We start from the raw sequence: 16,115 nt of genomic DNA on the forward strand, positions 1-16,115 counted from the left end.
TCCTTTGAGCTACTAGCTGTTTTATTGTTTAAAACAGTGGCATGGCCAAGATCCCAGCTCATTAACAGCGAAACAAAGGCCCATTTGCATTTGTTTTTAGCTACCATAAATTATACTGTACTTACCAGGAGAAAGAACTTCAAAATATTATAGGGGGAATAGCTTTTAGCTGTAAATGGAATGCAGCTCCTTTGAACTCCTAGCTCAATAGCAAAATGGATTTACTGCTAATCACCTTCTAGCCTTGCTACCCATAGCAATACTTACTTGGGAACATGTCCACTGAATTCAATGGGGCTTACTTCTGAGTATACATGTCTAGATGGCACTAAGTTACCGGAACCTGTTTCTGATTTTTTTAACTGGAAAAAAAAAAGAGTTTTAACAAAATTGTCTTCTAATATACCGTGAGGAAACAAAATTACTTTCCACATTAGGAATAAACAGGTCAAACTACTGATAGCCTGAGGGATGCTTTCTAATCCTTTCCCTAGGTAGGTGATGCCCTTCACACTGCAGAGTGGGTATAAAATTGCATACTTGGTCTGGATGAAGCTGTATACGTTCTTAAGGAGCTGCTAGAAAATCATCTGATGGTCAGTGATTTCAAATACAAAGGCATTAAGGGCTATGTGCTCATTATAGGGGGGAAATCAGGGCTACCTGCAGTATTATTATTTTGAAAAAATTAGCTTCTAAAAATATGCCATCACTGCCCAAATGTATTTCTAGAGGTCTGTCTAAATTTTGATCAAAGAAACCAATACAAAATACATTGAGGAATGAGGGACCAAAAAAATTCACCCTTACAACAGGGAGCGATGCTGAAGGAATTCGGGGGTGGAGCTCGGCGAATTTTCAACACCTCACCTCCCTGCCAACAATAGCTTGCAGATCTTTGAGGTGGTCCGACCCGGCACGCATTGAGTCGGGAAAGCTCAGTTTCCCGCCTTTTTTCTTTTCCCTGCAAGCCATAATTTTGCGCAAAAATATATATGCAGGTATAAATATTACACAAATTAGTTTGCGCAAAATGTTATTCATAATAACATTTGCACAAAATTGCAGGCATAAATGGACTAATTGCATGTGTAGATGGTCCAGTGAGCAGACCCCAAACAGGACGTGGAGAAGTTTGCCCATCCTTACACAGATTCAGTGTGTATGTGGGTGTGTAGAAACCTATAACAGTTGGTGAAAGTATTTGGAACGTGCCTGCTTAGATACCATCATCACACCAGTTTTAGTCTTTTGTTGAACATCAATATAGAATATATGTGGAACTTAACATCTGGAATGTGTGAGGGCTAAAACTGGGGACAGGTCCATGCCCTAGCCTCCATCCATCCTCCCAATCCCTGGCCTTGTTGTATAGAGCAGCAAGGTCTCTAGGAGACATTTACTTGTGTTAAGAACATAAGAAGAGCCCTGCTGTATCAGACCAAGGATCTATCTAGTCTAGCATTCAGTTCACACAGTGGCCAACCAGCTTCCCAAAGGAAACCAACAAGCAGGAATGCTGGGAGTTTTAGGATTTTTTTTCCTTTCTAAACATGCATAGGATTGTGCCCTAAAGGACCATGTACTTGCACACGAACCTGCCCAACGTTGAGATAATGTTCTGAGGTTCCTTCCAGGTGTCCAGTCCTCAAAGCTGAGGCGAGGTTGGTAGAAACTGGGAAGAGAGTCTTTTCAGTAGTTGTACCCCATTTGTGAAACAGCTGAATATCTTTTTATTCACCGAGACCTTTTAAAACCTGCTTATGAGAATGCTGCTGATCAGCTTTACCCTACTCTTTTGATTTAGTCATTGTTTTATAACATCTGCGCTGTACTGCAAATTTTATTTTAAACTGAAGAGTGGGAAATTAAAACAACAATAACAGAGCAAACCTAAGGATGTTTACTCAGAGGTACCTCTTACACAGAACAAGAAACTCAAAGGGCACATTTAAGCTCCCATGTGTACCTTTTATTGGGCCAACCGCTATTGACAAATTTTCAAGTTACTTAGATATCTTCATTAATCTTATCTTGGGTGAAAAAATACCTTGATCCAGTGGGCAATGATACATAATTCAAAGACATTTTTAGGATTCAAGTAGAAGAGGAGGTGATACTATGAGTAGGAACCAACACTAGCGGTCCTCAAGTGAAACGAACAGTTGGCAGAATGGATGTCCTCCCCTCCCCTGCAGACCCCATATACTCCCCAAATCTGCTCCAGAGGGTTAGAAGTGTGTTGAGAGGAGGAGAGCAAGGGGTGTTCCAGTTGCATGAGTGACAGTCAGCTCCTGTGGCATTGGTTTTAACCCTATATCTACCAACTACAAGGATCATGAGTGCTTTCAAAGGGTTGACATGACTGTTCCTCGATGCCATATGAGAAGTATGTGCACATCTTAATGTCAAACACTCATCTTAACCCTTCCAAGATAGGAGTGCTATGTTTCCTGAGCACCTTACTTGGCTTACATCTGATTCTGTGCACTGCCAACACTTTACTGATGGAGAACATTTCCTAACACATGAATCAGACTTTTTTAAAAAGAAACCAACTACACGTTTTCAGAACTGGCACCATTTTTTTAAAGCCCTGGCTAAAGATATAAATTCAGACACCTTTCTTTTTTAAATGCTGTCATCCTATAACCTCAACACAAAACTATACAGTTGTCCCTTCCCCATTCCCAACTTTGCTGTTTCTGCTTCCTTCCTTGCAGTTAATCTGTTTTGAAAAATGATTTCCCCTTATTTGATTTAAAACAAGGGGAGCACAGAGACTCCCACAACAACATCACAGTCCTATGTGGAGAAATGCTGGGGTATTTCATCACAGGATGGAGAGCCTGAGCGGCTGCTAACAGGCAGTTTTCCAGCTCACTGGCACAGGCACAAGCAAACGCTGCACATTCATTTTGTGCAATTTGCTTTACCTTCCCACATGGAGTTGGTGCATGTAAAAGGCTGTTAAGTACTAAATTATTCCTTATCAAATCACCATCATCTGGAGTCATGATCAACACTAATTAAATTACTTTCACTGAACACGGCTCCTGCCTGCTTCCTCAACTGCAAGGTACATTTTCTTTTGCTTGTGGTACGGGACTAGCTGGGTTCAGAGTTCAGAGCTAGAAGGTTGCTGTGCTGGAGTTTTAATTAAAAGTTTAGCCTACCTTCTTCGGTTCTCTAAGATGCAGTGTCTCAGATGAGAGAGGCAAACTCTTTTGTGTCATTGCGGGCAGGGGAGCCCTTAAACTCCAAAGGGCAATCCACCAAGATCTACTTCTGCACCACTGAGACATAGAGGGACTCCACAGAACCAGTGCTTGGTGGACATTCCCTCACGTGGGGTTTTGATCTTTACTGATGCTAGAGCAGACAGTATAATTATGATATTTGACTAAACCTTCAGGGGTTTCTCAGATATGTTCACCATGCAAAATTTTTATCCATGGTTTTCGAAATGAGTATAAGAAGCACACCTTTGTTGGAATGGTAGCTCTGACTACATTTAAAGCTTCTTAATGAATAATAGCACAATGACCAGAATGTGAAAATGTTCTCAGTTTTGCTGCCAAATAAACTCCACCCCTTTCCTGTTTACATATTCCTATTAAAATCTTTGAAACTTTATTTAAAGAGGGGGAGAGGACATTGGATAAAATCATCTTGGTTCAGTATCCATGTAGAAACAGTAAAAAAAATACATTTAGCATCAGCAATCCACCCATTTGGTTCACCATTTTTTGGACCAAAGAACACATAAATATTTCTATATTTCAAATATACCTGCATCGTGTAGGAAAGATGAGAACAGTAAAAGTTCCAGAAATTGTTGTTGCTGATTTGGAGAAATAATTCTTCATTTTGAGTGACATATCATATACACCTAGGCCATAGTAGGAAAGTAGCAAAAATGAAATTGTTTAATCGAGCTCACCATACTCAAAGTTTCACTCCTTGCAAAGTAAGAATGGAGTGCTGCTTTTAAAAAATGAACTGATTATTGTACAAGTGGTGAATGCAACATACAGATCAGCAAACTCTTTGACAAGGCCCTCAGGACATCTTCTCAAACCCCACAATCCAGACTTAAGCTCCTACAGCATGCAGAAGCGGGCATTTATATGCAGCACTCTATACAGTTAAAAAAGAAACCTATGCATTTTCCCCCAATATGTCTTTCTTGCTAACCTTCTGAAACCTGATGTTCACCTAGGAAGCCTGTACAAAATGAGTGGCAGCAAGAGGAAAATCATGGATGGAAAAAACAAGTCCCAAGAAATCTTCTGCATACCACTTTCAATTACTCTGAGAAGACTTAAAAGAAGCAATTATAACATGTGGACAAGGCTCTGACAGTGTTTCAGCGAGCCAAGACTACAGGAGTCATAAGGATGCTGATATTGGATGCAAATTACAATTACCTACAAGGAGAACATGGGACTGATGGGCAAACCTTGAACAAAGAAAACGCTCTGGAGTAAAAGGCTGGAAAATACTGGCAATTTCAAGTAGCTTGAACTAAGATGCTGGGCATAATCAGAAAAAGCAAAGAAAAAATATCTGGAAGAGGATGTTCAATGTTAGACACATGCACAGAAAGAACAAAGAGTGGAATCCTTGCTGTTTGGACACGAACTTTGACAAACTACCAGCGTAGACACTAAAACCCAGAAATGTTTAAAATCCACAGAGCAAAACATATTTCTGTACTAAAATCAACCCAAGTAAAAGACACATGCATGCAGTGACTGGTGCACAACGTTGCCAAGAGCAAGTCTGCAAGAACATCAACAAACCTGCATGCAAAACACATTTATCATTACTAGACACCCCCCTCCCAAATGTGTACAGACAACTTTGCATTCTACCGGAAAAGGAAGTAAAAGAAGATGCGAGACTTGCCACAAAAACATATGCTGAGAAGGGGGTGGATTACTGGTTGGCTCTCGCACGCTCTAGTAAAAAAAAGCACTTTTAAAGCATGTCTTCCAGGAAGTTTTTACTCACTTACGGCCCAACCAAGGAATTTTAGAAGTGCTCTGGTATGAAGAGTCTTATAACGAAGAACTGTGTACAGGGCACGTGCTTGTTCGTGAAAGTGAACAGAAAAGATGGGCCGGCCATAGTCCTGTCCTAGCCGATCTCACTCAGTCTCCAGGTGATGAACTGACTGAGGTGACCTCAATTAATATGCAGTTAAATTCCAGAGGCAAGAGGATCCTGCTAAAACCCACAGTGTTGAACCCATCTACCTGCCCATGCATAAGAGCAGCAGGCACTTCAGATGCATCATCACCGCCTCTCAAAGACTCTTTTCCAGTACATTTCCCTCTGCCAAGCCTTCCCTCCCCCTCTTTCTCCAGCACGCAAAAATCCATTACTAAAGGGTCTAATCTCAGCTATCAGTGCAGAGTGCCTTTTAGGGAGCCATTAAACCATTTCTCTTGTTTACAGTGCCTGAAGAAAGATGTGAATTATGTCTGTGACAAAGTGGGTGATAACATTTCCAAACTGCGATCAAAATGCAAACTGAAATACATTTAAAGGACAGCGTCCCTGATTTCGTTTTTTTGCAATTTTCTTCACCTGCTCCGAGTTGGGCAAACATATCCCCACAAAAGATATTCTTAAAAGGCAGACCTTAACAGGGGAAAGCAGAGCCCTGCGGGGAGGCGGGCACAGCCTGGTTGTTTTGTTTGTTTATTCAAGGCAAGGGAGCTGATCAGCTCAAACATCTTTAGTTAGTACAAAAGGTTATGACTCAACCCCACTGGGGGGGGGGGGGGGAGAATGGGCAAAGGTTTACTTCCACAGACTCTGCTGACATTGATCCTGCCAAAAAATATAATTAAAAAAACTTCTGGTGCAAGGGCATTTATTATTTTAAGTAAGTAATGACACCCCCTAACTATGTTTTAATTTTTTTAAAAAAATATCCCTTGTTATTCCTATTTACATCTCTTGTTATATCTATACCAAAGAGATGCAAGACTGGAGACTTGATAAATTACTTGTAACCTTATGCATTCATCTGTACAATGTAAAAATTCTGAAGAAAACCTATTAAGACAGAGTTGTGGTTACCCTTAATTACTGTCCCTTGAATGGGTCTGCAGTCCAACCATTGAGATCTACACATGTGCAGCCCAAATCAGAGCTCCCAAAGCTTTGAAGTATGAGTCAAACACACACTCACACACCATTTGACTAGCATCTTTTGGCATCAAGGACCTTGGCCAAGGGCAGAGCTAGTACTTTAATAACCACTTTGTTTCATCCAGACATCACTGAGGAACACCCAAGAAAGCCGCTCCAAATGACAGCCCTGATAGATGCGACGGCCAGGAGTGCCTACTATCAGCTTTGGCTGATACGCCAGCTGCGCCCCTTCCTAGAGTCGGAAAACCTAAAGATGGTAGTGCACGCGCTGGTAACTTTGAGGCTCGACTTCTGCAATGCACTCTACATGGGGCTACCTTTGTGCGTAGTCCGGAAACTTCAACTGGTTCAAAATATGGCAGCCAGATTGGTCACCGGTACACCTAGGGGTAACCACGTTACACCACACTTAAAATCACTTCACTGACTGCCAATTAGTTTCTGGATAAAGTATAATATGTTGGTTATCACCTTTAAAGCCCTACATGGTTTGGAACCAGGCTACCTACGGGATCACCTTTTCCCATACAATCCGCCCCACACACTCAGGTCCTCTGGGAAGAATCTACTTCAGTCAGTCAAAGTTAGGCTGACAAGTATTACCCAGAGTATCACCCAGAGGACCTTCTCTTCTGCTGCTCCCAGACTGTGGAATGGCCTGCCAGAGGAGACACAACAACTTAACAGTCTATTAGCATTCAAGAAAGCTATAAAGACTGATATCTTCCGGCAGGCCTGTCCAGTGGAAGTTTAAGATGTTTTAGAATGTTTTTAACAATGTATATTATGTTTTGATTCAGTTTTATGTATTTTATATTTACTGTTGTTCTCCACCTCAATCAGAATGGAGATTAAATACTATTATTATTTACAATAGGGAAAGTGCATGACTTGACTGCATAGAAAACCAGTTAAACAAATAATAGGTACAGGCAAGGGCAACTTTGTTTTATCCTTCATGGCCTTTGTTCAGTCCCACAAGTGGGATATTGTTGAGCTTAAATATGAAGGATGGGAAAGGGGACTCATTCACCCAAAACCTCATGCCCATATTGGCTTCTTTTCTGGCATTGATGGCTATGAAGTTTCATGAAGTCAAGAAAGGATGGATAACCTGGTAATCATTCTACATATTCTCTGTGACTGACAACCCTCTGCAAAGTATGGCTGAAGCAGCTTAGGCTTGTCTTGAGTGAGCATTTTCCTTCAAAGGACAGGGACAAATCTGACGACTCTGAAGGGGCAAGTCAGCATTGTACGTGTACTACATATTGTTAATGTGTGGGAAGATGCATGAAGTCCTATGTGCCTCCCTTTCCAGCATAAATAAAAACTGAGTGCTCAGTCAACATACATAGAGAGAGCACAGTGGATATGGACTGAAAAACCAAGCAAAGCTGCATCCTGCTTAACCCGATGCAGTGTGAGACTCTAACTAAGGCAGAAATTCTAAGCTGGACTGTCAAACAAATTGCCTGTATCCATCTTAGGAAACTGAGAACCACCTATAAGGCACCAATCTCCCTAGCAGAAGTAACTTCTACCAAAAACAACTTTGAAGGAAAGGTAATCTAACCACTTAAGCGAGTGGTTTGAAGCGTTTTAACATCAGGTGAAAATCAGAGATTCTCCAGCATAGGAGTATGAATTGGAAGAATTTTGTGGGATATGCCTTTAATAAACTTCTTTGACAATGGATATGAGAGAAATTGGTCCTTTAAATAGAATGTGATAAGCAGAGATTGCTGCCAAGTAGATCTTAAACAGGTTACTCTATTACTCCTCAGCTGGAGATGCTATTTTAAAAATGGGGGGGAGAGAGAAAGACTGAGCAATCCATTTATACCCACAATGCCTGTGTATAGAATTTTCTTAAACACAGAAAGAATATCTTAGATCTCCACAAACAGCATCATTGAGGTTTTCATCTTCCATGCTTTTAGATGGAGATTGTGAAGACTCTGAAAGGTGGACCCTCTATTCTTATGTATTGAAAGTTGTGGGATCTGGAGTCAGTGTGTTGCTTGCAAGCAGCAACAAGAGATGATACTCGTTTGTCTTGGCCATGCAGGGACTGCAGGGACACACACTGAGATCTGGCCACAGTGCACGTTATCAAGGGGTTCTGGAGAAAAAGCATAAAGTAGAGAATTTACCCACTGAAAGTGAAATGTATCTCCCAAGGAATCAGGACTGAGTCCCACAGTGCAACAAAACAGAAGGTATTGTCACTAGTAACAGAAAAATCTGACTGAAAATGGAAAGATCTGTGAAGAAACTTTAGACACTAGTGTGGTGAATCTATGTTCCGGGTGAGTCCACTGTTGGGAGACCTCATATCTTTCACTCCCCTGTACTGCAAAGATGTCTCCAGGTCAGATTTAATTAGAATATTATTGGCTAAGAAGAATCTCCAAGTTCTGAGGTGTGGAAATGGACTTATTTGATCTCAGGACCTCCCAACTTGGAATCAATCAGTCCTACCGAGGATTTGCGTTTGGAACAGGGGTGAAGGATGAACTCCTAAAGCAGCACTAGATATATTTTCTAGGAGCACTTTAGTCTGGGAATCATCACATCTGGGGCATGGATGGCTTTGCAGGCTAAACTGGTGCCATGGGACTTGGATCCAGATCTTCCTACTTCACTCAGGTATCCATGTCTATAGAATAATGTGAATGTAATTGGTTTGTCCCAATTCCAACTGTCAAAACAGGGCTGGCATTGCCAATGTCATTTAGCTCAAAAAGTCGAAAGGTTGGGAAGATCAAGGGTGATCACCTATGGTGTACTTCGGAAGGTGATGGAAAGCAAGAGAGCTTTGAAAATCAGTTTATCGCTCTCCCTTTCACCTCTTTAGTACCAGGAGTTTGTTGCATCAGAAGTATGGGTTCTTTCTCACTGAACAATGCCATCCCATAATTCTTCCTCAGAAATAGATGTAATATTGCCTGTGTTGGAATTCAGGCTATTAGATTCTACCTCACACAACTCTGGTTTGGGGGTACTTGGCCTATTCAACAACTTAAGAACTTTCTCAAGCATTAGTGTTGGTCATTTTCTGTTTTCCCCACTTTCTGGATCCATCATCATCCACACATGATTTTTTATGTAGTTTTGTTTTGTTTTTTGACACATGCTTCCTTTTGTTCCAAAGCATTCAATGCTTTTGGTTCCAGCAGGATTCCACTTCAGCAGCACCTTATGTGTGGTTTCTTCAGACCACACAGCGCTTATGGGTAAACTTATGGGCATACCATGTTTTTCAAGCTTTCTCCAAACTGATGGAGTAGATTGTGCTTGTTGAGCCCTCTCCAGTTGACTGTGGTAGCAAAACCAAAACTGAGTGGAGACAGGGGCCGGCCCTGGACCCATGACCAAGGTGTTTGACACCAAAAGAATCTACTCAAGGAGAAAGGAAGAACGACATTATGCTCCAAAAAGAACAACACACATACCAAAGCTAAAGAAGTTCCTTGCAGGATTGTACAGGGACCAAAGAGAACCATATGTTTCAAAATATGGCTTTGAAGTATTGTTTTAGCAATCGGCAGCTAGAATTGCTTGAAACCCATCAGCTTGTTTCCTCTAATACTTCATCATTCTTTTGTCTTGGTGTCACTAATACGTTAGAATTTGTACCAAACACAGGAGCAACAGTATCTGAGATGTACCTTTACAGTGGAAGTAATATGACTAAGCCAAAAAAGAGCACTAACATTAGATTATATACTGGAAGCTTTAAGAAAGCCAGAGCGTGGTTGGAGAGGCCACCCTGTCCCCATCAACCAAGTCCCAGTAGCAGGCCCAGGAGGCTCCATGTGGTCTTTCACTGATCCTTGAAACCTTCTCCTCAAAGCCTCCAGGGTGCAATTAGGTGAGTCCATAACTTCCCAATAAGCCCTTTAAAATCCTAACTGGGTGACACAATTTCCCTTTTGCCAGCACCCTTCTCAAACACACTTCACCAGCAGTCTGGTTCTTACTAGATCACCACATACTCCGTGGATTGGTCCAGCTCTAGCCTGGACTATTGAGAGCCTCTGGTTACCCTGCCTTGGACAGCTGTATAGTTATGAATGTAGCATGTCTGTGGGGCAGCAAGAGCCGCACCATGCACATAGTATTGCTAGAACACACAATTCCACCTCTTGGGAGCTGTTTATCAGGAAGAATTCAACAGGATCAATACAGCTGGTCTTTCCTCTTTTTATTATGAAAAATACCATCTTAAAAAAATACATACATTTGAAATATCAAAGCCAACATAGCACAAAACAAATTATTTGTCTATAACAAGGGTGCTGAACCTCTCAGCTCAAGGGCCAAAATCCATTTCAGAGAAGCTCTTGGGGGCTGCATTCCAGTGGTGGGCAGGGCAAAAGGGGGTGGAGCCAGAAGAAGGGAGGCCTGTGGGGAACCAAAGAGGGCCAGATTCAGATCCCAAGATGGCTAGATTTGACCATTGGGTCAGAGACTCTACACCCCTGGTCTACAACTGTTATGTTGCCAAGCCTTCCTACCGAGATGTGCAACTATAAAGCTTTATTCAGTAAATAGATGTCTCTTCACACCTGAAGAGTGTGTGAATGCTAGAAGCTATCCCTTAAGCTTAATTATCCTAACAAAGCAAGGTAGTTGCCTATCAATTAAATGGACAGTTTCCCTGCAGTACCAACAGGCTTTTGCTGAATCCCTCCTTCAGGGAAGGTCATTGAGTTGAAACTTCTGGGACTGCCTCCCACTTCCTCTCAATTCTGCCCGCTTGACCCTACAGCAGACTCTGGGATCTGTCAATTCTGATGTTCCCTCCCCCTCTAACAGAGTGAGTTCCAAGGTGGTGGGGGAGGTTCTCTGAGCCTGGGCATCCTGTCTGATAAGCTACTGGGAAGATTCATCCTTGGCTCCTAAAGTGTCTTGGAGAATCTCCTCCCCCGCTTCCTATCTTGGCTGGTGTACTTCTGGTTCTACTACTTATTCAGTCTCTTAGTCAGATTCAGCTCCCAAAACCCAGTCCCCCACACTAGGGAATATGGGCCTAATCCTGACAACAACCATACATGATTGGATATAACAAAAGTGTTGTATGTAAACTACATCAAAGCATATTATTATTATTATTATTATTATTATTATTATTATTATTATTATTATTATTATTATTATTATGTTATTCCAGTAACTTTTTGGTGCTTGCCAATCCTTTAGAACTTACTCAACCATACTCCCCCTACCTGTCTACATTACCTTAGTCAATATGCCTTTACATATCAATATGGTTATCCTCTTTTTACAGGGGCTTCAGGTACTACATGATATGTCATTGCATATGCCTGTACAAATCTCTTCCATAGTAAAAGTCATCAGTTGGGAAGGATTTATATCTGTGCATCAGTTAACAACACCTTGAAATATCTAGCAGCAGCTGGGCTACCCTTGTCTCACTCATGAGTACATACAGGGTACCTTGCTTAACATCTTAAAAATAATAATAGCATGGACTCTTTTTTGCATTACAATTTGCAGCACAGAATTTTCTTGTAGAAACACTCATGTGAACCAAAAACATGAATGCTGAAAGCTGCCTTCACTTCTCTTTTCTCAAAAAGCAAAGTTGCAAAACTTGACAATACTTTGGCAAGGATATTAGATGCAATCCAATCCTATCTGGTTTTGCTTTGGCTTCAGATCAGATCGTTCCAACCCACACTAGATTAGTGGATGGAAACAGCATGGCATCTAATTTTTGGAAACTAATTCAGTATGATGAGCCCAAGCACTGGATGGCTGAGCCAACTGGCAATAATGGACCATGTGGGCGAGATGAAGCCATGTGGGACATTTATCTAACAGGGAGGGGGGGAAGTATAGCTATGCAGTAAAAGATGTCACCTTTCCTAGAAAATAAAGGATCCAAAAAGTAGATAACTAAATTTAAGAATATCATCTGTCAGAATCCCATCTCCCAGCCAAGATTTTTCTCTCTATCTCCTATATAGAAAATGCACTGAATTCATAACAGAAGTTGAAAGAAAAGTCTGTTATGGATGCCACACAATACAATATGGAAACAGGTACATAACAGAACAACTGAAGGTCAAACTACACGTGGAATTAAACATGTACCATGTAGTCTCTCCACCTCACCTTTGTTTTTATTGTAGAGAAAGTGTGGATGGCACTGATCCAGATCAGAATCACCGCACACAAGGAGGGGAGGTTTAAAAGTTTCCATTCAGTTAATTTGCTCCCAAAATTACCAAACAGTTCAGGCACAACAGTGGCAAACCATTGGTTAATTAAACCACAATTTGCCACAACGCTCCGAGGCATAGCCCAAAGCAATTTTGAATATTCCACCCCCAATAGAGGGCTGCCACGTGGCAGCCACAATTGGGTGCTGTAGGTTAGACATAGATTAAACAACCCCCCTCATTTTACAATTAGTAGTTAGGTTAACTGTGAGTTGTTTAACCCATGATTAACCTATAGTATCCAGATTCCGATGTCAAGTAGCAACCCTTGATTGGCCCAATCTGAGTTTGAACATTCAAAAAGGCTGCAGAACATGCCCGGCACACAACATACAAAATGTGGGGTTAAATAACCCATGATTTGCTGCTATTACATGTTAATAGCACCACTGAAACACCCAATGAGGGAATTAAAAAAGGAGGAAAAAAGCCCCCATTTGTTTTTAAAAAATGAATGAATTAATTTTAATGGGTCTGTATATTTGAGGCCTGCAGTACCATCTTCTGTGAGTAGGTTGCATAGCTTTCCAATCCATACAGTTTAGAGCAAGGGTAGTAGTCCAAGGGTCAAAGTTATACGGCAACACACACCCCACACCTCACCCCACTTCAGGGGAAGGAATGATCAGACCACTCTTGAAGAAACCTAACCTGGAACCAGAAGATGAAAACAACTATAAGCTGGTTGTCAATATTTCATTTCATTCATTTAATGTTTTACGTTTCTATACCACCAATAGCGAAAGCTCTCTGGACATCTCTTTCCTTGGCAAGGTGCTTAAGTGAGTGACTGCTGATCATCTCAGGCACTTTTGGATGAAACTGATCTTCTAGATCCATTTCAATGCAGCTCACGTCTGGTTTTGGAACAGAGACTCTCTTAGTCACCCTGTGGGATGCCCTGCTCTGGGAAAAGAATGCAACAAGGGGAATGCAACCCTGTTGGTTGTCCTTGGCTTCTCAGCATCTTTAAATAACACAGATCACGGTATCCTTCAGGACGGGCGAAGTTGGGATATGGGGACATTTGCAATGGTTTCGCTCCTACTTGGGATGCCAACCCTCCCTCCTGACACAGGTATACTCCAATCAAAGATGTGCCTGCATTGGGGTATAAGTGAGCAGTCACTGTCCTTGGCCAGGACCAGCATCAAGGCTCAAATTCACTAGATGCTTGCAAGAGCCCACTACCAACCTTCAGAATCCTATATCCTGCTTCTCTCCCTCTTTGTTGCTATTTCCTGTTTCCACACACACCCTCCAAGCATAAGCACAGACAAGAGAAAGGAGAAGGGGTAGCAGCTTCCATTCACCTTGCACTCTCCTTCTGGGTAGTGGTGCAGATTGGGCCTAGAGATAGAGAACAAGCAAATAGGCAGCAGGAATAGGGGAGGAGAGAGTGCACCCAGGGGTTGTGTTAATGGCTTTCCCAAATTTGGGAATTGATTCTGGCTGGGTTCACACAACACGACAATCCACACTCAAGTTTGAGAATGGAGTGAGTGTGGGTTGTCATTGAACCGTAGGTTATCACTGAACCATGGGTTGTTGTGTTGTGTGAAACCAGCCACACTAATTAGATTATTAGATTGTAAGCCTATGCGGCAGGGTCTTGCTATTTACTGTTTTACTCTGTACAGCACCATGTACATTGATGGTGCTATATAAATAAATAAATAATAAAATAATAATAATAATACTAACCGACCATGGTTTGTTAACCATGAACAACCCATGAAGAGAACCCATGGGTTGTTGTTCTGTTTTGAGCTGTGGTTTGTGAGCAGTAAGGAGGGCCAGGATGTCTTCTTGATCCTCCAAGAGTGCAGTGCACGGAATAACGGGCTCAAGTTAAAGGAAGCCAGATTCCAGCTGGACATCAGGAAAAACTTCCTGACTGTTAGAGCAGTACGACAATGGAATTAGTTACCTAGAGAGGTTGTGGGCTCTCCCACACTAGAGGCATTCTAGAGGCAGCTGGACAACCATCTGTCAGGGATGCTTTAGGGTGGATTCCTGCATTGAGCAGGGGGTTGGACTTGATGGCCTTGTAGGTCCCTTCCAACTCTGCTATTCTATGATTCTATGAAGGTTTGTTAGTGCAGCTGGATTCACCCAACACAATAACCCACAGCTCAATGACAACCCATGGTTCAACCCATACTCAACCTTGAGTGTGGGTTGTCATGTTGTATGAACCCAGCCACTGTCTTGCACTGAGACCAAGGATCATATACTTTTGTGCAAGCATGGAAAAACCTGATGCTATCTGTTGTTGTTCAGCAAAGTTTACTTTGTGTGGCCTCTGAAGCTACAATGTAGCTGAGTAGGCCTGAGGCCTTCTTTTGTTACTGTCAAAGGCTTGTTTTGTTACTGTCAAAGGTGATATTTTTAACAGCGGTGGGGAGGAGAGAATTGCTTTGAATATTGTAAGATGGGGCTTGGATCAGGTAAATACAGTTCTGATCAGTTAGAGATTCTAGCTAGGTAGAAAAAGTGGTTGGGAAATAGCAATTAATGCGTTGACAGTTGGGGAGCGTCTCCTGGTAATAAGTGAGGGAGTAGGTCTGCTGGTTAGTTGGTGGGTGTTAATATTAAGGTATTCTTTTTCTGTTGGATAACCTTACGTGGCTGGGGAAGATCAGGAGTAGGGAACAGGTAGCGGTATTATGACAAGAGGCCGCCCTAAGATCTTGCCAGAAGAAGGTTAAATAAGCCGACAGTAAATCCTAGACAAACTTTCCAGGAAGCCATAAAATCAGCAGGAGGAGCTTTGGGAACCAGAGGAAGACTGCACCCATTAACTGGACCTGGTTGTGAGTGTATTTAGCTCGGGTGGAGACTTAGGGAATTTGGCCTGAGATAAAAGAAGTCAGTAAGAGATTTGTAGCAGCAACAGCATCTGTTGAAACCATAAGAACTATTTCTAAACCCCAAAGCAAATATTAGTAATACCTTATGTCAAAAATATCCCTTTCATAAATTAACTTGTTTAATTGTTCATCTTGTTTCTAGGGTTGGTGTCCACCTCATGCCAAAGCCTCTTATACCAGCCTACTAGGAAGTTTAAAGTATTCTAAGAGAACTGGTGGCAGAGGAATTCTGGAGCTCTGAGTTATAGTGGCAGAGAGTTCCTTAGGCCTTGATATATAAGCACTGGCTAAAAGTAAGAAGTCCCATAGGTGGGATTGGACAATGAAGGAACAGTTTCCCCATGGGTGGTGGCAGTACTAGGATTTGAAAATCCCCCATAGGCTCAAGAGAGCTCTGGCTATTGAGCGGTGTAGAAATGTAATAAATAAATAAATAAATAAATAGATTGTGTGTCCTGATATCCAATATTAATAGTTTTGTTATAACACTTTTAAAGAAGAAGAAAAATCCGGGAGTAGTGGTTTTATATAATTGCAACATCAGGAAAAGTATCAGTAACCAAGTCTTTCAACTGATCTTTACACTGATATTTTCCACTGATATTTTCCACATGTGCCTGAATTATTTGTGAAGAACTAACTTTGAGCAAAGGAGAAAGTCAGGGGGTAAAATGAACAAACAAACAAAAACCAACAGGGGACAAGAGCAAATATTTAACATGAAGTTTGGTGTAGCATACCAAATGTGGCAAGTTAAATTTGTTGCAAGTCATGCATATTTTATCTTGACAATTTCTAGTACACTCATAAGACTCCATCT

General features: G+C 41.6%; 1 protein-coding gene across 5 annotated transcripts in view; it reads right to left on the minus strand.

Annotated features, from left to right (window-relative positions):
• Window positions 1–16,115, minus strand: part of ETV1 (ETS variant transcription factor 1) — a 104,147-nt gene that overhangs the window by 56,137 nt on the left and 31,895 nt on the right. The window contains exon 1 of one of the 5 annotated variants that reach the window (XM_063123598.1): window positions 5,017–5,242. The exons of the other annotated variants lie outside the window; for them this stretch is intronic. Within the exon in view, the coding sequence (XP_062979668.1) occupies window position 5,017 (1 nt within the window). The 5' untranslated portion in view covers window positions 5,018–5,242. Of the gene's footprint in view, window positions 1–5,016; window positions 5,243–16,115 lie in introns of those variants that run through there. 5 annotated transcript variants of the gene reach the window in all.

The sequence above is a fragment of the Elgaria multicarinata genome, chromosome 1, assembly GCF_023053635.1.
Source record: "Elgaria multicarinata webbii isolate HBS135686 ecotype San Diego chromosome 1, rElgMul1.1.pri, whole genome shotgun sequence".
Lineage (NCBI taxonomy): Eukaryota > Metazoa > Chordata > Lepidosauria > Squamata > Anguidae > Elgaria > Elgaria multicarinata.